Source organism: Callithrix jacchus, chromosome 5 (genome assembly GCF_049354715.1).
Source record: "Callithrix jacchus isolate 240 chromosome 5, calJac240_pri, whole genome shotgun sequence".
Lineage (NCBI taxonomy): Eukaryota > Metazoa > Chordata > Mammalia > Primates > Cebidae > Callithrix > Callithrix jacchus.
In genome coordinates this window covers 109,513,054-109,540,910 of record NC_133506.1, presented here as the reverse complement: position 1 = coordinate 109,540,910, position 27,857 = coordinate 109,513,054, and the positions used below count along the sequence as shown (strand labels likewise).

The following is a 27,857-nucleotide window of genomic DNA, read 5'->3' as shown; positions in this document are numbered from 1 at the left end:
TCACAAGATCTGGTTGTTTTAAATGTGTGTCATCTTCCTGCTCCTGCTCTGGCCATGTGACATGCCTGCTCCCACTTCATCCTTCACCATGATTGTAAGTTTCCTGAGGCCTCCCCAGAAGCCAAGCAGGTGCCAGTGTCATGCTTCCTGTACAGCCTGAAGAACTGTGAGCCAATTAAACCTCTTTTCTGTATGAATTACCCAGTCTTAGATATTTCCTTCTAGCAATGCATAATGAACTAATACACCACCCAACCTCCCTTGGGACAAGCCCTCCTCTGTAGCCCTGGGTGTGTGGGCATCCCTCCTTCCTTTGTTTGAGGATGCCAGATTCTTCTTTCCCTAGTACCATATGGCCCACCTTCCCTTGCCCTCCAAATTTCTGCTTTTCTCGACCTCTAATTGTGCAATCTTTGATTCTGGGATTATAGGGCAGGTGAGGGCCTCTGGGATACAGGAGTTACAACCCACTTTTCACAAGAAATGTTGCCTTTGCTGAAACACCAGGGCGTGCAACTGGTATTAAGCAATGGCCCTATTTTCAGAGCTGGCCTTGGGCAAATAATCTCATATATACATATACATATATATATACATATATACATATACATATACACACATACACACACACACACACACACACACACACATATATATATATGTTGCCCTTGTGCAAAATTGCTGGGCATTTGTATTTTCATTCATTCAAAGAAAAGTAAGCTTTCTGATGCTAGATTTGCAAAGATAAACAAGGGGGAAAAATCTCTGCTTCACTTCTTACGGAGAAAGGAAGAGGCTGGCAGCAGTGGCTCATACCTGTAATCCCAGCACTTTGGGACGCCAAGGTGAGTAGATCACCTGAGGTCAGGAGTTTGAGACCAGCCTGGCCAACATGGTGAAATGCTGTTTCTACTAAAAATACAAACATTAGTCGGGCACAGTGGTGCACACTTGTAGCCCCAGCTACTCAGGACGCTGAGGCTGGAGAATTGCTTGAACCTGGAAGGCGAAGGTTGCAGTGAGCTAAGATCATGCCACTGCACTCCAGCCTGGGTGACAGAATGAGACTCCATCTCAAAAAAAAAAAAGAGTGAAAGGAAGAGCCTACTAAAATTAAATTTAATACCAATGTTTATTAGGGCAGAAAAGAAGAAGAAAAAAATAGATGACAAAACAACTCAGCAACTCCAAGTGCTATGCTTCACTACTCTGAACAAGGCTTCCCCAAATTCTTTAGGGCAGGCAGCCTGCCCCAACTCCTGGTCTGGGGGTTCCAGCTCCATCAGCCCCAGGTAAGATTCTGGTTCTTCCCACTCTTACAAACAGATGGGAAGACCTTTGGGAAGTGTCTATGCTTTCAGCTATTGGTTTTAGTGATTTATGCAGGTTAGCAAAATGAAGCAGTATATATATTTGCCATTTCCAAGACAACCTTTGACATGCCCACAGTTCACGAGGTCTGAAGACATCCACTTCCACAATTTAAAAACAAATGAAAGAAGCAGCCTTGTCTTGTTTCAACATTATCCAAGTTGTTGCTTATTAAAATGCTTGCTGAAAAAGAACAAGAAAATAACATTAGAATGATGATAATGATGCTGGTGATGATGGTGGTGGTAGTGATGGTGATGATGGTGATGGTGGTGGTAATAATGATAGTGATGATGGTGGTGGTGGTGGTACTGATGACAGTTATGATGCTGGTGGTGGTGATGACGATGATGATAGTGGTGGTGGTAGTGGTGATGGTGATGATGATTATGATGACGGTGGTGGTGACAGTGGTGGTGGTAATGGCGATGATGGTGGTGATGGTGATAATGGTGGTGATGGTGGTGGTAGTGATGGTGATGGTGGTCATAGTGGTGGTGATGGTGATGGTGGTAGCCATGGTGATGCTGATAGTGACAGTGATGACAGTGGTGATGGTGGTGATGGTGGCAGTGGTGATGGTGGTGATGGTGGTAGTGGTGATGGTGGTGATGGTGGTAGTGGTGATGGTGATGATGGTGGTGGTGGTGGTGGTGATGGTGATGGTGGTAGTGATGGTGGTGATGGTGATGGTGGCAGTGTTGGAGATGATGGTTGTGATGGTGGTGATGGTGATGATGGTTGTGATGGTGGTAGTGGTGATGGTGATGATGGTGGTGATGGTGGTGGTGGTGGTAGTGATGGTGATGATGGTGATGGTGGTGGTAATAATAATGATAGTGATGATGGTGGTGGTGGTGATACTGATGACGGTTATGATGCTGGTGGTGGTGATGACAATGATGATGGTGGTAGTGGTGATGGTGATGATGATTATGATGATGGTGGTGGTGATGATGATGGTGATGATTATGATGATGGTGGTAGTGACAGTGGTGGTGGTGATGTGGTGATGGTGATAATGGTGGTGATGGTGATGGTGGTGGTGATAGTGATGGTGATGGTAGTAGCTATGGTGATGGTGATAGTGACAGTGATGATAGTGGTGATGATGATGATGGTGGTGGTGGTGATGGTGATGGTGGTAGTCATGGTGATGCTGATGGTGGTAGTGATGGTGATGACGGTTGTGATGGTGATGATGGTTGTGATGGTGGTAGTGGTGGTGGTGATGTGGTGGTGGTGGTAGTGATGGTGATGATGGTGATGGTAGTGATGGTGATGAAGATGGTGATGGAAATGGTGGGGATGGTGATGATGGTGGTGATTGTGGTGGTGGTGATGGTGATGGTGGTAGTGATGGTGATGATGGTGGTGATACTGGTGGTGATGGTGGTGATGGTGATGGTGGTAGTGATGGTGATGATGGTGGTGATGGTGATGGTGGTAGTGGTGATGGTAGTAATGGCCAGGTGGTAGTGATGGTGATGATGGTGGCAGTGTTGATGGTGATGATGGTTGTGATGGTGGTGGTCATGGTGGTAGTGGTGATGGTGGTGGTGGTGATTGTTATAATGGTGATGAAGAACAAGAAGTGGAGGGAAGGAGGATACTAGGAAGAGGATGAGTAGAGCAAGGAAGAACAAACACCATCCAGCTATCATTTTCTGAGCACTTCCTATGTGTGCCAGGGCAACACTAACTATTTTCCAGGCATTGACTTTTTAATCCTAGAACCATAAGGAAGGAACCATTACTATCCTCATTTTACAGATGATTGTGACATCTTTTTCTAAGGTTCAATTAGGCATTTTTTTCTAAGGTTATTCAGACAGTGACTGGAGGACTCATTATCTGAAAGCTGTCTGACTCCCTATTCCAAGTTGACACATTTCTCCAGCCACTGCTTCCTTGTCTCTATGTAAGTGGGAGCTCCCTGGAGTGAGGCCTCTGTGGAGCCCCACGCTTGCAGGAGCCAGGCACCCAGGCTCACCAGCAGCACATGTCCTACCAAGAATCAGAGGCCTCAGTCACACCTTGGAGTATACGACTGTAGGGCTGAACCCAGAAACCTCTCCGTTAACCTCAACTGCACAGCAGTAATAAGTGCTTTTCTTTTTGGAATCACTTACTATGCACCAGGCTCCCTAGACATCATTATTATACCAACTTGCAGAGGCAGAAACAAAGACTCAGAGAAGTTAGGCAACTTGCCCGAGGCCACAGAGCTGGAGCTCAGAAAGTCAAACTCCGCTCTGGCCAGTTCCAGAGCCTGAGCATCTAATTGCTCCACAGTCCTGTTTTCTGGAAGAAGCCAAGCAAGGGCTTGGCTTGGTTGACAAAGGCCCTTGGTGCAGGGGAGGCCAGCAGCCTGGGAGTTGGAAGCCAGGCCCAGGCACACCAGAACCCTGACCTAGAATGAGCTCCAGAAGCCGGAAGAATTAGAAGAGGGATGTGAGCCCACTCCTACCCCTCAAAAACAGAACTTCCATTCCACTGCCAGCAGATGATTCTCTCACTATCTGTGAAATCGCCTCAGAGTGAGTCCATACCCACATACACACAGGACTGAGCAACACAGTCCATATAAAGCATGCATATTTACAGTGGTCTGAAGCCTGACATACCAACCACTGCTTAGTATGAGTTAGTGGCTTAATCATGCTCGGTTAGCTCCTCTTTAAAATGGGGTTAAAGTGCATGCCTTGCAATGACACCAGGGTGTTAAATGGATCATATGAGGCCTTTTATGTTATATTATAAAGAGTGATTAATAAGACTGTCCCTGTGTCCATTCACCATAACACAAAATAAACAACAACAAAGGATAAGATTTCTCCTAACCACAAAATTAAACTATCAGATTATATCTCGTCCTGTTTGGTCCATAAAACTTATAGCAGAGAAACGAAAGTCACTGTGCTTACCTTCTGAAGGAATTTTGCTACCTTCTCTAACAGGATTTGGAAAGGCAGGAAGACAATAAGGACAGACAGGGAGAAGCAAACAGCCTCATCCCGGCACAGAGGTGCAGAGCCAGTGGCATGCGGGGTGTCAGGGGAACGCTGGGCAGTCCCTTGCTGGTGGGCTGAAAATGAAAGTCAGGGGGAAAGGAAAGACAAAGTGTGGGTTGGGCAGACTGCCAGCCCTGAAGGCTGCAGGAAGGCAGTGGGAAACAGGAGCGAGACCTGGGAAAGAAGTTGTTGATCCTGATGACAGTGGTGATGATTGTGGTAAATGTCACAAGTTGACTCCATGCATGCTGAGCCCACCTGAAGAGACCCAAGCCTCAACAAACACACCTCTCCAGATTTGTGTTGAGAGAGGGCTTTTCTGGGTGGCAAATAGGGTCACATCCCTCCCCATTTGGGATCACTTGGTGACTCAATAGAGGTTGGGATCCTCTGTGTGTCCCCCAGCTCCCCTCTATGTTTCTTGGCTCCCCTCTATGTCTCCTGCCTCAATCCTGCCACTCCCACTCCAGACCCATAATTTAGCTAACCAGCTGGTCCCCCTGAGGCATGGTCTGGAAAGTCTCCCAGCCCATGCCATGCTATCCCCCGCTACCCCTCAGACAGAAGGCCTGGGAGAAGGGGACATACCGAGGCTGGTCCCAAGGCCCTTACACAGGATGAACCCTGTTCCTGTCACAGTGGGGTTTGCAGTGAGGGTTCAGCCAGTGCTCCAGGAACTGCTCCTCAGCGCGGTGCTCCAGGGTGAGCAGGTGATGCATGTACTCCTGTCAAAACAAACCACAATGAAGAAGGCTTCATCCACAGTGACATCCGAAGGGTCAACATGCATGGTGTGGCTCTGGCTCCCTTGACAGGGCAAGATGGGAGGACAGGCAGGGAGGAGAAATAGCCACACCCATGCCTCTATGTAGGGAAGAACAGTCAGACTGATTCACCCAGTGGGCAAAATAAAGAAGTCTGACAATACTAAGTGCTGAACAGGTGGGTCTCCATGGAAACATGGAACAACCACTTCAGAAAACAACTGATTGCCTGCAATCTAGAAATTTCACTCCTACTTTATACCCTAGAGCAGTGGACCTCAAACTTTATCAGGTATCAGAGTCACCTGGAGGGCTTATTACAACACAGATTGCTGGGCCTCCCTGCAGTTTCTGACTCAGTGGGTCTTGGGTGGGACTTGAGAAGTCGCATTTCTAACAAGTTCCTAGCTAATAGTTATATTGCTAGTTGCTCTGAGAACAAGAGAAACTCTTATATCAGGAGAGGTGTATAAAAATGTTTATAGCAGCAATAAATTTGCCATAGCAAAACACTGGAAGCATGCCAAATAGCCACTGACAGGAGAACAGATCAATAAATTATGGAAGGGTCATGCCGTGGAATATTATACAGCAGAGAACATGAATTAATTATACTGTAGCTGCATACAATAACATAGGGGGGCCTTAGAAACAGCATATTGAGGCCAGGCACAGTGGCTCATGCCTGTAATCCCAGAACTTTGGGAGGCCAAGGCAGGCGGATCGCCTGAGTTCAGAAGTTCAGACCAGCCTGACCAACATGGAGAAACCCCATCTCTACTAAAAATACAAAAAATTAGCTGGGCATGGTAGCGCATGCCTCTAATCCCAGCTACTCTGGAGGCTGAGGCAGGAGAATTTGCTTGAACCTGGGAGGTAGAGGGAGCAGTGAGCCAAGATTGCGCCATCGTACTCCAGTCTGGGCAACAAGAGCGAAACTCCATCTCAACAAAAGAAAAGAAAAGAAAGAAATAGCATGTTGAGTGAAAAGTTCAAGAAACTACATTTACAGTATGACACTATTTTTATGAAGTTCAAATAAGCATAACTAAGTCCTCTAATATATTACTTTAGGCTATATGCATTTGTGATAAAAATCATCTTTTTTAAAAGACAAGGGATAAGCAGAAGAAAGCTAGGGTTGCTATGCTAATATCAAACAAAAAGACTTTAAAACATAAAGATGTTACTAGAAATAGAGAAGCATTTTGTAAAAACAGTCTGTCAGTTCCTTACAATATTAAACAGAGAGTTACCATTTGTCCTCCTGGCTAGCAACTGTACTTGTAGGTATATACCCAAGAGAAATAAAGATGGATGTCCACACAAAACCTTGTACACAAGTGTTCCCAGCAGCATCATTTGTCACAGCCAAAACCAGAAGCAACCCAAATGTCCACCAATAAACGAATGCATAAATAAAATGTGCTACTTCTATAGAATAGAATGCTATTATCTGGCAATTAAAATGAAGCACTGATCCATGCTACAGCATGGATGAACCTCGAGAACATTGTGCTAGGTGACAGAAGTCAGTCACAAAAGACCACACAGTGTCTGAGTTTGTTCATATGAAAGGTGGCCGGCCCTACATATTGATGTGTCCACAACAGAAAGCAGCTCCTGGCCCTGACCAGACCTGCCCCTCACTGTGGCCAGCATCTCTACCTACTCAGGAACCCACTCCGGAACATGAACTGTCATTGCCTCCCTCACCCTCAAATTCAACATAAGACTGAGCGTCAGGACATTGAGTCTGTCTCCTGAATAGATGCCCTCCCTTGTCTCTGCCACTTTCCTGTGTCAGGTCTTCACCACTGTCCATCAAGGCTGCTACAGACTCCTCACCCCTCTGTCTGTCCCACCCCTCTGTGTTGCATTCCTCCCCACCTATACCTCCTCCCTCCCCTATCCATGCTCCACTCTGACCGAGTGACCTAGAAGGGCCAAAGGGCCCACCAGGGCCACCTTCCTCTTCAGAGCCTTCACCAGTGCTGTCTGCTTGCAAGGAGGCAGGAGGCAGCACCTGCCTGTACCCATAGGTTTTGTCTGTGGCTCTGGATAATGTACTTGCAAGCCAGCAGATGAGTGCAACTTTGGGTAGGATTCCCCACCTTCCCCTACTCCTCACAACAGCAGGCATGGCCCTGCCCTCTCACCTTGGTCCACAATGGTCAATGACAGCCTTTGTTAATCTCTATGCTTCTCAAGAACACAATTTCTCCCTGAAATGGTTGCCTGAAGAGACTTTAATGAAGGGATCATTCACAGCCATGTGAGTTGGGTTAAGGGAACTATCCAAGAATATTCTAGCACCCAGGGACTAGCAATAGAGGGAAGCCATGACCATGCCTAAGTTTTCAGGGCCAAAGGTGGAGAGTCCTCAGAGGAGCCATTAGGCCTGGGGCCAGCAGGGTGGGGCTGCTGTGGTCTTGGGGGCACAGCACAGCCTTTGCAAGGCAAGGAGGGAACAGGGAACAAACAGCCCATCCTCTCCCTCCTCTTCCCCTCAATCTCCTGCAGGGCCCAATCAGAAGCCAGCCAGCCAGGGAACCAGGGGATGAGGTCTACAGTCAGTCTCCTTGAGCACAGAGTGGGGCACAGCAGAACAGAGGATGGACTGTGGTCAGGGCAGAGAAAACTCACGTCCATACCAGGAAGATGAGGAGTCACAGGAGTGCTACCTTCAGAGAAGGGAGCAGACAGCGCAAATAACAGAGGGCCGTGATAGGGCCTCTCTGCAACCTGCAGCTCATCAGCCCCTGAACACACCCATCCTTTGCATGAAGTTTTTGTCTTTTCATCTCCTCTCTCAGTGTGCTCATGCTCTGCCCTTTATCAACAGGAATGTCACTTCCAGCCTATAGGGCTGGCCTTCTCCTCCCAATGTGTCTGGGTCTTCCACAAAGCCAGTTCAGGCTGTGAATTTTCTGTATATGGGTTACTCATGGCATTATGTCCTATAAGTGATGCACAAAACAGAAAAATGACAAATCAACAGGGCATTTCTTAAATAAAAAAATGAAATGTGGTTTCTCTTATCTTAGTCAGTTATAAGGCCTCTTCCTTCCCTCCCCATCTTCTGATGCAATCTCTGGCCTACAGGCACTGCCTATCATACTGAAGGTGGTTCATGATATCTCTGTTCATGGCACCACATCACTAGTTAAGCAAGGAGCTTCAGCGTGCTCCTCTTCCTTGCCCTCCCACCATCCAAGCAACCTAACTCCTATGGATGCTTCTGAATCCCTTCTACCCAGCCCACTGCCTCTTCCCAATTCAGGCCCCAGCCCAGGGGTTAGGCCCATGCCACAACTTCTGCAGGCTCTTACTACCCCTTGTCTTACCTTTTTCCTCTCATGGAGTTTTTTATTGTTTTGTTTTGTTTTCTTAATAGGCTTTATTTTTTAGAGCAGTTTTAGGTTCACAGCAAAATTGAGCAGAAATATAAAGTTTCCATATATCCCCTGTCTTCACACAGGCACAGCCTCCCCCACTGCCAACATCCCCCACCACCGCCAACATCCCCCACCACCAGCATGGGATAGTTGTCACAGGTGACGAACCTGCGTTGACACATCATCATTACCAGTCCATAGTTGACATTAGGGTTCACTCTTGGTATCACACAAAAGCGTGACAGTTGGGCACGGTGGATCACATCTGTAATCCCAGCACTTTAGGAGGCTGAAGTGGGCAGATCGCTCAAGCTCTGGAGTTTGAAACCTGTCTGGGCAACATGGTGAAACCCTGTCTCTACCAAAAATACAAAAAAAAAAATTAGCCAGATATGGTGGTGCATGCCTGTAGTCCCAGCTACTCAGGGAGCTGAGGTGGGAGGATCTCTTGAGCCCAAGAGGTAGAGGTTGCAGTGAACTGAGATTGCACCATGGCACTCCAGGCTGGGTGACAGTGCAAGACTCTGCCCCCTCAAAAAAATAAAAATAGAAGCATGGCACCAACATCTGCTTCTGATGAGGGCCTCAGGAAGCTTCCACTCATGGCAGAAGGCGAAGGGGAGCCAATATATGCAGATCACATGACAAGACAGGAGGCAAGAAAGAGAGGAGGTGGCAGGCTCTTTGCAACAATCTGTTCTTATTTGAACTAAGAGCGAAAACTCCCTCATTACCACCATTCATGAGGGATCCACCTCCATAACTCAAATACCTCCCACAGGGCTCCACCTCCAACACTGGGGATTAAACTTCAAGAGAGACTTGGTGGGGCCAAACAAACCACATACAAGTCCTAGCACAACCATTGCCATATCACATGGAACAATTACACTGCCCTAAAAATCCTCTTTGCTCTGCCTGCTCATCTACCAAACCCCTGGCAACCACTGATCTTTATACTGTCTCTATGGTTTTGCCTTTCCCAGAATGTCATGTAGCTGGAATCACAGAAAATGCAATCGAATTTTCAGATTGGCTTCTTTTCTTTAGTAATATGCCTAAGTTTAACACCATGTCTTTCCGTGGCTTGATAGCTCATTTTGTTTCAGAGTTGAATAACATTCCATTGCCTGGATGTACCATCGTTTGTTCACCAGGACATCTTGGTTGCTTCCAAGTTGGAGCAATCATGAATAAAACTGCTATAAACATATGTGTGCAGGTTCTTAAGTTTTCAGCTCCTTTGGGTAAATACCAGGGAGTGTGATGATTGAATCATATGTTAAAAGTAGGTCTGCTTTTGTAAGAAACTGCCCAACTGTCTTCCAAAGTAGCTGCACTATTTTGCATTTCCACCGGCATGAGTGAGAGTTCCGTCACTTCACATCCTCACCACCATTTGGTGCTATCCCTGTTCGGGATACTGGCCATTCCAATAGGGGTGTAGTGGCATCTCATGGCCACTTTAAGTTGCATTTCCCTAATGATATATGACATTTCACATGCTTACTTGCCATCTGTATATCTTCTTCAGTAGATGTCTATTCAAGTCTTTCATCAGAATGGGTTTTTAAAATGTACAAAACAAAAATCGCTTTACTGGTTTTTATTTTTATCACATCAGTGATACATATTGTTCTCTTAAAGTCATGTGAAAAAACAAAGTTATAAAGAAGAGACTGAAAAATCCCTCTTGGTTTTTCTGTATCCTGTTCCAAAGTGACTTTTTTTTTAATTTACCCATGTTGTTTCCTCACTTAAAATGCCTGCATGGCTCCCACTGAGCTCAGGAGAAAGTTCTGATTCCTTAACGTGGCTACAGGCTTTCTGTGACCCAGCTATACCCATCTCCTGAGCCTCTTCTCTCACCATCAACACACATGAGCTTTGTTCTCTATCCTTCCCTGAACGGGCCATGCTTGCTGTTTCTAAGGCTTCCAAAACACCTGTTATTCGCTCTGCCTAGAACACCTCTGTATCTTCTCATTTTCCCATCTCACTCTTACCTGACTTTTCGGGCCTCAGCTTAGATGAGCTAGCTTTCTCTAGGAAGCTGTCTCAGATTCCCTGTGACCCAGCTTCTCTAGATCCCCAAAGCTCTATAGACTTCTCCCAGCATAGCCCTCCCTGGTCATTCTGTGTGGCAGTGAGCTCTCCCTGAGAGTGGGAACTTTATTGGCCTGCCACTTTACCGTTTAGTGGAGGTGACAGGTGGGTTGGCTCACATGTTGGTATCAAAATTTGATATTCCAGCTGGGTGTAATGGTACACACCTGTAGTCCTTGCTACTCAGGAGGCGAAGGCAAGAGAATTATTTGAGCCCAGGAGTTTAAGGCTTTGTGAGCTGTGATCATGCCACTGCACTCCAGCCCAGGCAACAGAGAGAGGCTTAAACAAAACTCAAAAACAAAAAACTTGGTGTTCTTTTATGTTCCCTCCAAAAGAGAATGGTTAGAGATGGGAATGATGTTTAACTTGGATGGCGTGTGTTGTTGATGTTGCCCTGAAGGAAATTTTGGTGCTGTAATTAATAAGATGTGAACCACTGCAAGTATGCATAGAACAGGTCCATACCATACAGATTTAGGGGACCCAAAACAGCAGAAGCAGCATTTCACCTTAGGAAAGACTAGACATACTCAGTCATATTTGTGATGTAATTAAATTGCTTTGGGTATGTATCAATATCATAAAAACTCTAACTCATGGAAACCTTCCTATGGCATTAAGAAGGCTTTAACAAATAGTCCACTTTAGAACTGTAAGTTTTTAAGTTTCTAGAACATCATCTAGGAACTCTGCATCCTATATCAAATGTAGTCATTTAAAAAGAAAAAAAAAGAATGTGCAAAGGAAGGAATTATGAAGTGTCCAACTTTTCTGATGTTTTTTTCTTTCCCCCAGGACCCATGCAGTTCAGATTTGTTTTGGTTATGGTTGTTGTTTTCATTTAACTCATCAAAATACACTCAGTGTTCTGGCAGGGAGTCTCTGGGTCAGCTGGGGTGGGGGGCAGACGGTGAGAGGGCTCCTTGTGGGACACAACAATGATTCCCTGGCTGCTTTCTGAACATGTTTGTGGATTTGGGGCTGAGTTCCTTCCCTATCCAGGGAGTCTTTGGCCAGAAGAATAGTAATTGGGAGGAACAGGAAGGCTGTGTGCAGTCTCGTAAATAAGGAACAACAAGTCCCCAGCACATAACTTTACCCGTTCAACTATTCTGTGGAAGCAGTGCACTGAAGGAACCGCTGCTGCCTGCTTCTTGCCAGCCTGTTTGCCAGACAGGGAGGAGTAGAGGCTAAGAGGTCTGAGTCTCCTTCACACCTGGACCCTGTCATTATTGCCTTACTTCTCCAGCCAGTTTGTTCATCTGCAAGATGGGGATTGCACTAGCACTTGCTTCCTTAAGTTAGTTACCTTGCTTCCTTGGGTTAGATATTAAATGAAATGACGTGAATAAAGTTTTGTACCAAGTAAGTAGCCTGCATTTGTCCCTCCAAATCCATTCTCTCTCCCTTTTCACCTGGCCGTGGGACCCAGATGAATTGTCATCATAGACTCCCTTGACCTGTGGCTTCTGGTTGAGTTTCACCAGTGGGAAGTACCAGAAGGGATTAGAGGGTAGGAGGAGGGAGAGGCCACAGTATTCAATCCTAGTTCCTCTCCTAGGAGTCACAGCCACACCAAGCGTAAATACAATCACAAAAGAAATCATTTAATCTTGGATGTCATTTTTTAAAGAATTTCCACAGTTAACCCCAGCAATTGGCTGTATCCCTCTCCTGAAAGCCACAGCTCCTAGGAAACCGTGCTCTCCAGACCCGGGAACCATCTGCCTCCCTTATCCCTTCATGTCTAGAGGTTAGCCCTGATCCTTTATCATTCCTTGTTGATTTACCTTAATCCTGCCCATACCTTTGTAAAAAGTCCCTTTATTAAAGTCTCTTCAGGTACCCAGTCTCCTGCTGGGACCCCACTGCTACAGGGGCTTGGCACACCATTTCTGGCATATAGTAGGAATGCAATAAATGCTAGTTGTTAACTTTTACTATGAGATAAGAAAGACCTGAGTACACATCAAGGTTGTGGAGGAGAGCATCTTTCCCAGGAACTGGTACACAGGAAACTTGCCGTAAACACTTGTCAAAGAAAAGACTAGAGCATCATTCCTCAAAGGGTAGTCTGTGTTCCCCTCAGGGGCCCATGAGGTCAAAACTGTTTTTAGAATAATGCTCAGACATTATTTGTCTTCTTGCTGTATTGGCATTTTCACTGATGTGCCAAGGCAGCAGTAGGTAAAACGACTGGCGCCTTAGCAGGAAACCAGGCAGCGGTACCCAATTCTATTAGCGGTCATCGTATCCTTCTCCACCACACACTCACGGCTACAAAAATAAAAATACAACATTCTTAAAATGCCAGTTTCCCTGAAGAATGCCCTGGTGAAACAGTAAAGAGTGACCCAAAAGGGTGTATGCAGGCAGCATTTTTGCTGCATGACACAGTGCAATGGTTTTCACGAGGAAAAGCATGTGTGCAATTGCTGGTGCCGAACTAGCTGTGTTTTATGTGCATGTTGGGCAGACATCTGGAAAATGAACAAAGTAAGCCTGTCACCTCAAGGACAACAATTGACAGTATGTATTAAATCAAGCTTCCCAGAGGAAACTGGATTTTGGAAAACTTGCATCTGCTACAGGAGGCTGGCATCTTCCCAATACTTAAAGACTTTTATGATGAGATCATTGGTGATATTAATGAATGTCACTACTGATACACAGCGCCTTTTATAATTACATGCTCATTTGCATCCTTACTCATTTAATCCCTGTCCCTCTCAGCCAGATATCCAACCAGTTTTGTTTTGTTTTTCTATGGTAGTGACCAAAGTATATCTGGTCTATGACTTAGTGCTTGGCACACAGTAGGACCACAGTAAAGCTCACTGGAAAAATGTATAAAGGAGCAAATGAGGGCCAGGCACAGTGGCTCATGCCTGTAATCCCAGCACTTTGGGAGGCCGAGGCGGGTGGATCATGAGGTCAAGAGATCGAGACCATCCTGGTCAACATGGTGAAACCCCGTCTCTACTAAAAATACAAAAAATTAGCTGGGCATGGTGGCGCATGCCTGTAATCCCAGCTACTCAGGAGGCTGAGGCAGTAGAATTGCTTGAACCCAGGAGGTGGAGGTTGCAGTGAGCCGAGATCGCGCCATTGCACTCCAGCCTGGGTAACAAGAGCGAAACTCCCTCTCAAAGAAAAAAGAAAAAAAAAAGGAGCGAATGAATAAATGATGTAACTGTTCTTTCCCCATAACCTTACTAAATCCTCCTTGGAAATTTTCTTGACATCTGTGTTGATCTGCTCATTGTAACAGCCTAGGCCAAATGTGCATTAAAAGCATCAAAAAGCAATGTATATTTCACACTCCTAAATAGCAACTGAAATCATCATTGAGGAAAAACAACCAAAACAGACACACACCGTGAACAAGAAAGAAACCAGCCCTGGTTTCCATGACATTTCACTATTTATTTAAAATGTTAGGAAAATGAATATGCCACAAAGGCCTAAAAAGCAATCATTAGTCAAAGATGAAAAGGCAAATAGCAAATCTGCTGAAAACCACAAATTCAACAATTGCATTGGCTGAGTTAGAAATGACCCAACATTAATGATAATCTCAAATGTTCCTGGACCAAGAACGAAGGGGTATATGGAAAATAAGCTTTAATTTCTTCAGATTCCTTTCTCCAAGGTGGCGGGGTGGAGAATTAAAGCAAAACAAAAACCAATATCTATGTTCCATTTCAAATGCCAACTGTAATGATTTGAGTAAATTATTCTCAGTAATCAGAGCAGAAATTGAAAGTAGTACTTCACTATGGCACTGGAGTGGTGTGATAACGAGCTTAAATACCCACCAGAACTTGACCTATGCTCAGAATCATAAAGTGGACTGTTATTCTATCAAGGCAGGATCCTTTTCCAAGAAGGCAAAATCCTTCCTGTGACATTTTTGCAGAATTAAATATCCATCAGCTTTTGGAAAAATTATTTTGCTCATTAGTAAGAGCAAGGTAATCCCGCAGGTAGAACGGTGGCTCAGAACTTAACTGCAAGGGAAAACTGAAGGCTCAGTCCTAAAGGAAGGCAGATCAGAGCTGCAGGCAGTTTACACCTCAGTCACTCTAAACTGGCATTTGAGGTCATGGGGAGCAAAGGGGTAATGGAGTTACCACATACATTTGTCAAGCAGCTAAACATGAAAGTATATTTTACAAAGACTACTCACAATAAAGCTAATATTATTTACACTTGCCCAGTAAGAACATTCCTTAAAGGATCACAGGCCAAAATGGAACGCTTCCTAGGAAAGCGTATTCCCAGGTTTCACAAGCACTTACAAATATAATCACGAAAGAAATAATTTAAGCTTGAATGTCATCTTTTCTAAAGAATTTCCACGTTTCACCCAAGCAATTGGCAAACAATCTCTTCTCTAAACTTTGAGTAGATTAAGAGAAATTTAATGAGTTTAAGTGAGAAGATAGAAAATATTTCTTTGGAATACCCTCCATGCTCTACAGCAGAGCTATATCCCACAAAATTTCTACCCTGGGGAGAAGCAAAGGAGGGAATGGAAAAAGTAACAATCATTTAGTAAATGCCAATACTGTACTGTGCTTGGTGGTGGGAACCCAGAAGTAAAACAAACAGTCCATCTCCTCAAGTCATTTAGAACAGTCTAGTAGAGGGACATAAAAGAGTCAAAAATAGCAACCCTGTGCTGCAAGCACCATGCTGGGGGGTGTTCTGATTCACTGGGGGGAGGCGTCAGGAAGGACATCACTTAAGGTGAGTTTCTGTGGATGAATAAGAGTTAACCAGGTAAACAAGAGCAGAAGATACAACTACAAAAGTAGGTACCATGGGAGGAGAACTTGCAACACACCGTCATCCCATATTCATTGCTTCTACTCATGGAGTTCCAATGCCAATGAAGGGCACTAAGTTGCCTATACAGAACCCTACACGTCATTTTTTATCCCCACTCCCTCCCTCCCTGCACCCACTCCTCCTGCCCACTGGTCTCCAATTCAAGGTACCATAATCATGTTCCCATCATATCTTTACCTGAAAACCTCTACTAGAATACTCTCTCAGTGGCATTGAATATTAAACATGACATGAATTGTTAAAAGTCTTTTGGAAAGCAATTCAATAATATATACTAAAAGCTTTAAAAATATTCTGATTCTTAGACCTAGTAATTCATTTTCTGGGAATATGCCCATAGAAAATAACTTAAAATATTAAACGTACTTTACGCACAAAAATGTTCAAAGTGTTTACAACAGAAAAATATTAGAAATGATCTAAATATCTAACAAAAGAGGGTAATTCAGTAACATTATGGTTACAAATAGCTTATAATAATATGAGGAAATGTGCATGTTAATATTAAGAAAAAATGGGATAGAAAATTGTAGATACATTTTTTTAATATACATGAAGACTAAAAAGAAATACATTTTTTAAATGCCTGTCTTTGGGGAGGAGTAGGACTCCAGGTGATTTTCTTTTCTTCTTCTGACTCTTTCTTGGTTTCCAATTTTGCAATAGTACATGCGAAAGTTTTAAATATTTTAAGTCGGGGCGGTGGCTCACGCCTGTAATCCCAACATATTGGGAGGCAGAGACGGGTAGATAACCTGAAGTCGGGAGTTCAAGACCAGCCTGACCAACATGGAGAAGCCCCTCTCTACTAAAAATACAAAATAAGCTAGGCGTGGTGGCGCATGCCTGTAATTCCAGCTACTCAGGAGGCTGAGGCAGGAGAATCACTTGAACCCAGGAGGCAGAGGTTATGGTGAGTCAAGATGGCGCCATTGCACTCCAGCCTGGGCAGCAAGAGTGAAACTCTGTCTCAAAAAGTACATATTTTTTAATTATACAAGTAATTACTCTCGTATACAATTCAAACATCAAACACTACCTTTAATCCTAGTCTCCTAAATGAGATGATACAGTTAAAAGTCCACTGATTACCTCTCCAGACCTTCTTCTAGAAATTTACATGCATATCAATGTACCTATGAAATACTGTATATAGTGTTTTGGGCGTGAATATTAGGAAGGCAGAATTTTACTCTGTCACCCAGGTTGGAGTGAAGCAATCACAACTCACTTCAGCCTTGAACTCCTGGGCTCAATCGATCCTCCCATCTCAGCCTCTCCTGCATAGCTGGAACTGCATGCAGGTGCATGCCACCACACCTGGCCAGGACTGTGAATTTTATTCAGAGTAAGACAAGAAGTCATTGGCAGGTTTTGAGCAGGGGAGGGTCAGGATCTTGTTTACACTTTAAGAAATGACTCTGACTGCTCCGTTGAGAGCAAGAGAGGAAACAGGGAGACCATTACGAGATTATTGCTTAGTCCACTCTACAGATGATTGTGGTGGAGGTGGTGGTGGAGGGTGAAAAGTAGTCAGGTTCTGAATTTGGAGGTGGTCCCCTTAGCCCAATGTGGTAGGCTAAGGCAGGAGCTGTTAGGAGGATAAAACAGGGAATTTTGTTTGGGGCTGTTAGATCTGAGATGCCTGTTAAGTATTCCAATACAAACAGTGGAGTGGAGTGGATAGTCATGTAAATGACCGGGGAGAGGTCAGGCTGGAGATAGAAGTGTGCAACATCAGCAGAGAGGTGAGATTTGAAGCCATGTGGAGGGCAGAGCCCTGGGACCCTCTGACATTTAAACAACTGTCAGAGGCCAAGAATCCAGTAAAGGAAACCTGGCAGCAGGAGCCACCAATGGAATGAGAACCCTAAGCGAGGTGTGCTGGGAAAGCGGAAACCAAGTGAGCAGAGTGCCCAGGAGGAAGGAAGAGAGATCAATCATGTCAAAACTAATGGCTGGGCACGGTGGCTCACACCTGTAATCCCAGCACTTTGGGAGGCCAAGGCGGGTGGATCACGAGGTCAAGAGATTGAGACCATCCTGGCCAACATGGTGAAACCTTGTCTCTACTAAAAATATAAAAATTAGCCAACCATGGTGGTGGTCGCCTGTAATCCCAGCTACTTAGGAGGCTGAGGCAGGAAAATTGCTTGAACCCGGGAGGCGGAGGTTGCAGTGAGCTGAGACGCCACTGCACTCCAGCCTGGGCAACAGACCGAGACTTTGTCTCAACAAAAACAAACAAACAAAAAAACTAACATGTACTGGTTCCCAGTCCCAGGACACCAGGAGCAGAGACAACCACCTTTGCAGTTTTCCAGGACAGCACTTCTTGACTCAAATGTGAAAAGGGATCACCTGGGGGTTGGGGAAGCACAGATTTGCCTTCAGGAAGTGTGGCGAGGTGCCTGGGTCTGCATGTCTGACAGGATCCCAAGTGAGGCCCATGCAGCCCACCTGGGGATCATATTTTGAATAGCAAGGGTTTAGACCACAGTCCTGAAAATCAACATAAGCACATTCATCACTGAGGAAACCTTCAAGGGAACCGCAGAATATATTTCCACCGTCTTCCCTCTAAACACAAACCTAGCCCTTCATTTAGTACAGGCTGTACTAAATGAAGGGCTAGGTTTTAATTTCTCCCCAACCAGCTGGTTTTTTCTCCATCAGGATCTTGAGCCTTCATTATACCCATTAGCTCTCTACCATGACTGGGCCACTTTGTCTAAAGTAGAAAGTCAAGAGGATCGCTTGAGCCCAGAAGGTGGAGACTGCATTGAGCCATGATCGCTCCACTGCACTCCAGCCTGGGCAACACAGTGAGACCCTGTCTCAAAAACAAATAAATAAAAAATAGAAAGTCAGTTCATCTGAAACCTACATGCCTCCAGAAGGGATGTCTCCAAGCAAATTAGTTCCAGCCCTCAGAGAGTGTTCACCCCAGTCCTATGAAGTCTAAAACCCTACTCTCCAAAATATCTGAAAATGCGGGATCAAGTTTATTCTGAATTAGTCTCATAACCAATTTCTCCACCCCTGCAACTTCCACATTGCCGCAATTCCCTTGCTCTCTTGTCAGCCCCCATCACCCCATACAACATACCCCTGCCATCCACCATTCCCTCAAGGAACTACTAACACCAAGTTTCTATGTGTGGCAGACTTGTCCTAAGGTTTGGTGTAGCAGAGGGTAATAACAGCACAGAGCAAAATGCAACTTTAAACTCAACGTCGAGAGTTACCATAAAACAAATGTATCAGCTATTCTTGCTGCTAGGAATTCAAGTGGTCTGCCCTCCTTGGGTTCTACCTTTCCACCTTCCTCTCCATACGCTACCTCCTTACACTGCCTCCATACACTCAAAATCCCTCCTTCTCTCTTACCCAGAGCCACCTGTCTCCTTCTGATCTCCCTCTCCAATCCCTCTGGGCCTTGCCTTCCTCTATCTAGGGGCCCCGCAAGGCGTCCATGCTCCTCTGGGTTGACTACTGGCCTCCTGACAGTACAGAGTCACCCAGCAATCTTCTCAAAAGCACTTTGTCCTGCCCACCACCAAGTCAGAAAAGAACAGCTTGTTGCAGTGAATCAGCAGGATCTATGTGAAACAGTCTAGCCCCTTGTGTGCACGGACACAGCTTGTCTTAACCTGTCTCCAAAAAGCCTACAATTCCACAGAAGCCAGCCTCTGCCAATATTTAAGCCAAGTGCTAAGTTTATAAACATGGTTCAGTAGATCTTCATGGGGAGAGACCTCTACAAATCTTCATACTTGTTTTCATTCTGAATTCTTAATACCTCCCCTAAAGCACCATTTGTTTACCCTCATCAATGGCCTCTTCCCTCTCTGAAAGTGTTTTCTTTTGCACAGTCCCTTAGCAGGAAGAAGCAAAATAAAATAACCCGAGCAGTCATCTCTCGGTAATTTAGAGTGTGGAGGGGTGTGTGTGTGGGCGTGTGGCTCAGTTCTCAAGGGCACATGCATTCTCCAACAATCACTAACTCTACTCATTTGCCCAAGTCCATCTGTCTGTCTCCTGGGTACCATGGCAAGAAGGTGCAATCGTGGGCCCAAAAAGTCACTTCCAATTTCCCACCTATGACAGCATCTAAAGGAAGCATTTAAGAGGCTGTGTCCTGAACCTCTAAAGGGCCCCTGGAAACCAGATCTAATCACATTATTCCCCTGCTTGAAACCCCTGCACAGCTCCCTACTGTGTACAGAAACCCAGCTCTGTTGTGGCATCCAAGGACCTTCCAACCAGCCTCACAACAACCTGCCGATGCCATCTGCCATCACTCCACATAGCCCAGGTCCTCAAGTCAGGGTCAAAGCAGAAGAGGGGGCTGGAACCCAGACCTTCTGAAAAAAATAGTAAGGCCTTTTCAAAACACACACACACACTCTCACACATACACCCTCACACACGCCTCACATACCCTCACACACTCCCCACATACACCCCCTCTCACACACACACCCATACACACACTCACACACACCCCACATACACCCCCTCACACACACACACCCATACACACCCTCACACACACCCCTCACACACACCCTCACATACCCCTCACACCCTCACACACCCCACATACCTGCATATACAACCTCACCCACAGACCACATACACCCCTCAAACACACCCTCACAAACACAGCCCCTCACATACAGACCCCACACACACAACCTCATACACACACTTCTCACACACAGACCACTCACATCCTCACACACAGACCTTCACACACCCATCACACACCCTCACACACACACCCATACACATCCTCACACACACCCCAATACACCCCTCACACCCTCACACACCCCACATACCCACATATACATCCTCCCCCAGACCCCTCACACACACCCTCACAAACACCCTCACACACACAACCTCATACACACACTCCTCACACACAGACTGCTCACACCCTCATGCATAGACCCCTCACACACACCCCACACACACACCCCTCACACACAGACCCTTCACACACACACCCTCACACAGATGCCTCACACACAGACCCTAACACACACACTCACACATCCCTCACAGAGACCCCTCACACCCACATACTTACACTATACCCTCATACACACACCTCACACACAGACCCTCACACCCTCACACACTCACAGACCCTCACACACACCTCACACAAACACACACCCCTCATACACAGACCCCTCACACACACGCATACACAGACCACTCACCCACACCCTCACACAGCCCTCACACATACACCCTCACAGACCCCTTTACACACACACACACACTCCACACACACAGACCCCCTCACACACACGTACACAGAGCACTCACCCACACTCACACAGTCCTCACACATACACCCTCACATACCCCTTTACACACACACACCCCTCACACACACACCCCACACACAGACCCTCACACACACACATACACAGACCACTCACCCACACCCTCACACAGCCCTCACACATACACCCTTACATATCCCTTTACACATACTCTCACACCCCTCACACACATCCTCACACACACCCCTCACAGTCACACCCTCACCCTCACATACTCCTCACATACCCCTCACACATGCCCCTCACACACACCCACACAGACTCCTCACACACACCCACACCCCTCACACACCCACACACACTCCTCACACACCCTCACACACACTCCTCACACTCCTCACACACCCCTCACACACACCCTCACACCCACACACTCCTCACACACCCACACACACTCCTCACACACCCCTCACACACACCCTCACACCCACACACTCCTCATACACCCACACACACTCCTCACACACCCCTCACACATACCCCTCACACACACCCTCACACCCACACACACTCCTCACACATACCCTCACACACCCCTCACACACCCTCACACACCCTCACATACCCCTCACACATACCCCTCACACACCCCTCACACATACCCCTCACACACCCTCACACACCCTTCACACCCCTCACTCCTCACACCCCTCACACACTCCTCACACACCCACACACCCCCTCACACACACTCCTCACACATTCACACACACCCTCACCCTCATACACACCCCTCACACACACCCCTCACACACCCACACACACTCCTCACACACACCCTCACACACCCCTCACACATACCCCTCACACACCCACACACACTCCTCACACACGCCCTCACACACCCCTTACACACATCCTCACACACCCCTCACTCCTCACACATACCCCTCACAGACACCTGCATACACTCCTCACACCCTCACACACCCCTCACACACACCCTCACACCCACACACTCCTCACACACCCCTCACACATACCCCTCACACACACCCACACACACTCCTTACACATCCCTCACACATACCCCTCACACACACCCTAACACCCACACACACTCCTCACACACACCCTCACACACCCCTTACACACATCCTCACACACCCCTCACTCCTCACACATACCCCTCACAGACACCCGCATACACTCCTCACACCCTCACACACCCCTCACACATACCCCTCACACACACCCTCACACACCCTTCACACCCCTCACTCCTCACACCCCTCACACACTCCTCACACACCCGCACACACCTTTACACACACTCCTCACATATTCACACACACCCTCACCCTCACATACACACCCTTCACACACACTCACACACACTCCTTGCAGACCCCTCACACACCCCTCAGACATCCCTCACACACCCTCATGCACACACCCCTTACCCTCACACACCCCTCACACTCATACACACCCTCACACACTCCCTCACTTCACACTTCTTGCACACCCCTCACAAACATACAACCTCACACACATGCATCCCTCACCCACACCCCTCATACACCTTCACACACACCTTCACATACTCCTCACACACCACTCATACAATTCTCACGTTTGAATACACACACCCTCACACAAACACACTCCTCACACACATTCACACACAGACCCACACACACACAAAATATTGGCAGCCAAATTCACAGTATGGTGCACCTATCCCGCCCTATTCCTGCACAAAGGGACATCTGCCCGCAGCTGTTCTTAGCCTACACTCAGAAACAGGGAGAGTGAGGAGGTCCTGACAAAAGTCAAAGAGTCAGAGGGCTGGCTCCCAGGAGGCAAAGGCCTTGGCCTCTGAACTCCCTCATTCCCAGGCTGTGAAGACGTGGCCCGTAGGCAGCTCTCATGCTAGCCTCTGACCTCCCCCAGCCAGGGGTCCAGCCTCATCAGCTCGTCACCACCCAAAGACAAACCTGAGGCCACTGTCTCTTATGCTCCAACTGGGAGTACAGGGCCAGGATCATTTTGACAGTCACAGTTGAATGCAGTAAATTACCTCTTTTTACATGCCAGTGACTGGCATTAATAATTTTGCTTTCAGTAAATCCATAAAAGAAAAAGTCAACAAGGAGAGCCAAGAGGCATGAATGGCTCAAATAGTCAGTCGAGGATGTGGAGTACTCCAGCAGCGGGGTCGGCATGATGAGGAAGCCTGTGGTTTCTAGGAACACCCCTCCAGGGGCTTCAAAATAAATTGCCTGACTCCGCCCAGGTTGGTATCCTGCTGCCTCTGGATCTTCTGCCACATTGCAGACTGGCACCAGGAAACCTGTGTCAGCCCCAAGATTCTATCCAGAGACCTACAATATAAGAGCTGGAATGTCTAGGCCAGATTCCAGCCAAACTCTGCATTTTACAGATGAAAAAACTAGGCTTCCAAAAGAGGAAGTGACTTATCCAAAGTCCACAACTAGTTAGCGGCAGACTATGGACTGGAATTGCACCAGGTGGAATAATCCCCCCACCTCATCCCTGCCTCCTGCACTGAACTCCTAGTCATCCTTCAAGACACAGCTGGACGGGCACCTCCTCTGGAAAGCCTTCCCAGCCTCCTCCTTCCTTCCAGTTAGAGCTCAAGACTCTCTCCTTGCAGAGCCACAGTCTGTTGTACCAGACAACCTCAAGAGTGAGCCCAAATCAGGCTGGAGCACTCTGGCTCCACCTCCACACAATGGGCACCTCGAATGAAGGAGGAATGTCTGGCTTATCTTTCATCCTCAGTGCCTGGTGCTTAGTAGGGCACAGTCAGTGTAAAATTTAAGTGCACCTCTTGATCAGCACCCACCACTTGACCCTCTCACTCTCTCTGTCTAAACAACTAATGTACTTACTCTCCATACCACTCAGTTCAACATTTAACAGCTTTCTAAATGCTTTTGTGTTTCCAACTAGACCACAGGAGCTGGTACGCATGTGGCTGATTTTTCAGACGACCTAGCCCAGTGGTCCTCAGCCTCAGCTGCAGGTTGGTATCACTGGGGCTTTAGTTCCATCCCCCATATCTAGGTTCCATCCTAGGCCACCCCTCTGGGAGTGGGATCCAAGCATCAGAATTTAAATTCCCCAAGTGGTTCCAGAATGTAGCCAAAGTTAAGAAACATATTCCTAGAAAAATATGAGAGCAGACACTATTTGTTGATTCAGCCAATTCTGCGTGTGTTCGAGTGATTGCAATTATGGAGAGAGACATACACAGCGTGACAGGGAGTAAACAAGAAAAACTTACTTGGCAGTGTGGAAACCGGGTTCCTCTCCTTTGGCACTACTAAAATTTTGGGCCAGATAACTGCGGGCTGTGGAGGCTGACCTGGGCCCTGTGTAGGATATTTAGCAGCATCCCTGGCCTCTACCCACTGGGGGCCAAAGGAAACACCCCACATCAGTGTAGCAACAAAAAATGCCTTCAGATATTGTCCAATGTCCCTGGGGATGAGGAGGCGTACTCACCCCTGGATAAGAACTACTGGTATAGACTAGGCACCCAGTAATCGACTGCATGTTTGCATCACATTTCAACTGTAAAACATACAACCACTTTTCCAAACTGGACTGAGTGCCTGAGGATTCTGGACAATGGACCAAGTGTCTCAGGGAGGGATATGGAGGACGGGATGGTGGCTCAGCAATAGGTTCTGAGGCAAGAAGGAGTTACAGGGAAACTAATCGGGTAGGTTCGAGCCAGTTAAGAGAAGCAGGTGGTGGTCAAGCCCATAAAAGATTAGCAAAACAAACCAGAAAAAGCCAGGTATTCAGTAAAATTGCAAAGTTGGAAGCAAGCAAAGGGCTGTCAAGGATTAAGGGAGGTGACGACCACAAGTGGGAAAAGGCAGTCAGAGGAGCTTTCAGAAGCTTCTGAGCAGGAGAAGGACCACACGAAGCAGGGTTTTAGGGCCAGAGTCTAGCCTGGCATGTAGGCTGGCATATGGACATGGTGCAGGAAGGATGGTGGGCAGAGAGCTGGGCTGCAACAGTTCAAACCCACCTGTTCACCCACACCTACAGTGCCTCAGTCAGAACGAAAGCCTGTTATTCCGCAGTCAGATTTCTAAGAGGTGGGCACAGATGCTGGCACAGAAAATGTCAGGGGAAGATGTAGGAGTCATCACAGCTGCCTCTCAAGCACCTCGAGAAGGAGCCGCTGTTTGGGAAACCCTTTGACCAGCTCCCCCAGGCCCTGCAGCATCCCTGAGGAAAAGCTGCAGAAAGGCTGCTCCAGACATCATGACAAAAGTACAGCCAGAGCCCCCACAACAAGATCCCTCCCCGCAGGCATCCTCTTCCCCATCACAGCTGTACATATGCTGCCCCTCCTTCACCCGCCACCCTCTCCTAAGCCTCCCCTCTTGCTCTGCCACCCCCACTCTCTTGGCTTCTTTATCTCCCTGCATTCCTTGTTAGCCCTTTCAGGGTTCCTCTTTCCCTGCCCACCTCCAAGTGTTGGTGACCCCAGACTTTAATCACGGGCCTCTTCTCTTCTAATTCTCCCAAACTCTCTAACACCCAGATCTGTACTCCCCCACCTGAAAAATCCTTCAGTTGTTCTCTACTAGACACAAGATAAAATCCAAGTCATTCAAACCTCTCAATCTTGCCCTGCCCACCTGCCAGTCCCCTCCAACCTTGCACTTAAATATTCTGAGCTACCTCTTATTCTACAGAAAAAAAAAATTAAAAGCCACATCTCTCCTTAACAGCCTGAAGTCATTTGTTCTTAAATCATACTGCATAGCAGCCACTTGCTTACTTCTGTCTCCACCACAGATTCTAAGCAGAAACCTACAGCCCCAGCACCTAGAGGGTACCTGGTACTTAACACTCAAAGGAGTACTTACCATTTGCTGAGCACTTTCTAAGTGCTTTCCTAAGAAGTACTTTGTTTTATCATCATAAAGTAGTTATTTTACATTATCATTTATAATAATATTATAGTAATATCAGCAACAGTATTTATTATTCCCATTTTATAGATGAGAGTACTGAACTGCAGAAATGTGAGGGAACATCCCGAAGGTTACCCAGTTAGGAAACAGGGAGATTCAAACCCAGTCTGACCCCAGAGTCAGCACTCTTCGTCACTGTGCAATACTGTATCTTAGTAAGAGCCTTTAAAATGAAATAATCAAATTATCCATGTGATTTTGCAGTGAATGAAGGTATATGCTACTGCAGCTCTTTCTGGGCCTCAACATGGAGATGCAGGGAAGAGAGGATAAGCATCACACCCAGATGAAGGGGCCAGGATGGGAGACCAGCCTGATAGACATTCTAACTTTGCCGAGACACCGCTACTTCCCTTAACTGGGTGGGGCTAAAATGCCACCAAAGTCAGTATCATTTTAGCAACAGGAGGAACCAAGCAGGCCTAAACTGGGTCATGGGCCAGCATGGCAGTGTCTAGTAACATCCACTCAGAGAGGGAGCCTGGTTCAGAAAGACTAGACAGGTGGATACCATGACCCCACGGGGCAGAAGTAAGGCCAGAGACCACAATCGGAGGGAGGAGATTGGAGCAGAAGCTCTCAGGCAGCTGGGGCTGACATTATTCCTGCCTGGACAGACCATCATTGACCAAGGATGGTGGTCCAGCCTGCCCTGGGGCCCAAGGGAAGAAGTAGGAGATGGGGTTAGCATTGGCTAAAGGGAACAAGCACCCAGCAGGCAGGACAGGGGTGACACTCAGCAGCCCTCTCCAGATTCTGGAACTCCCACCGTCAGCCCCATTATTTCTATTTTAAATTACCCTGTTCACAACAGGTGAGTCAGGCTGGCACCTCCAGAGGAGAAAATGCATAGGTAAAAGATTCAGATTGCATGTGTCTTATACCTGAAACTCTAACTGAACCCCAACTAGCAGCCCATGCTGGAACCAACACCTAGCTTCATAATGAATGGCATTCACATGACCACATTTTCTTTAAAACTGCCAGAGCCAAGCACTCACCCGCATTGGCTCGTCAGGGAATCCGGGTTTGCTTGGTCTATCCTGTCGCCGAGATCTTAGGAGCTGTTTGGCCTGCTTCTCCATCAAAATCGGGGAGGTCTCTGGAAAATTCAGGAAGGTGCCTTAAGGACACTTAGGCTCAGGAGTTCATGAGCTATTTCCACAGTCCGAGGCAAAAGATTTGCAAGTTCAATTTTGGTTAAAACATGAAAGTTCTTTCCCAGGGACCTGTCCCAAAGGATGCAGCATTCCAGAGGGCTCAGAAAGGAATTTTAAATTGTTTCTAAAATGATTAACTAAGAGCAGAAGCTGCACAACCTAAACATATTTACTGATTGCAATGGTCCATCTCTTTAAACGTGGGTATTAATTTAATGGAGATGTTTTTTTCAGACATTTTTTTTTAGTTCTCTGGTCTGTGTCTCTTAGGTTTGCTTTCATGGAAGTCTTTTTTTTTTTCAATCCTCAATACACTAAATCACGTTTAAAGTTGTTCCTGGAAGATGCCCAGTGATAATAAGATTATGTTAAACCTGATCATCACAATCCCTCAAAGGATATGGCATAAAATTACATTGCTTTGATAATTACTTGCAAATTTTGAAAGATATTGTCATAATAAAAATATATAAAATTTTGGTGATCTCATATAAACTCTAAAATAAGCTAACAGAAGCTGAAGATTCATCAGCACTTTTGAGAATTAGTGCTCAAATACATTTAAAGATTTTTTTTAAGAAAATATAGCATATCTTTAATGATAATTCTGGAAGCCTGCTCTTAATGGGAAAAAAAAGAAAAAGAATTGAAATAGCTATATATTATACACTATATATTATTTAAAATTAAAGAAAATTAAATATCAAATAGATTATTATTTATCATGTCAGCATAGAAATAGGCTGTTTTTGGAGTCAATACCCACCTGAGAAGACAGTCAGTAAGGTAAGAGCCAGCACGAGCAGAGGCAATGTCTTCATCCTGCTTTGTTTCCTCTCTGCTTCTTGCTAAGT

General features: G+C 46.3%; 1 protein-coding gene across 1 annotated transcript; it reads right to left on the bottom strand.

Annotated features, from left to right (window-relative positions):
• Window positions 1-1,116: 1,116 nt before the first annotated feature.
• On the bottom strand, window positions 1,117-27,857 carry C5H17orf67 (chromosome 5 C17orf67 homolog). The gene is made up of 4 exons (XM_035301144.3): window positions 27,770-27,857; window positions 26,845-26,945; window positions 4,974-5,110; window positions 1,117-1,554 (listed from the first exon to the last, which is right to left on the bottom strand). Exons 1-3 carry the CDS (start codon window positions 27,822-27,824, stop codon window positions 4,994-4,996), a joined length of 273 nt encoding a protein of 90 aa, XP_035157035.1. The 5' UTR covers window positions 27,825-27,857; the 3' UTR covers window positions 1,117-1,554; window positions 4,974-4,993.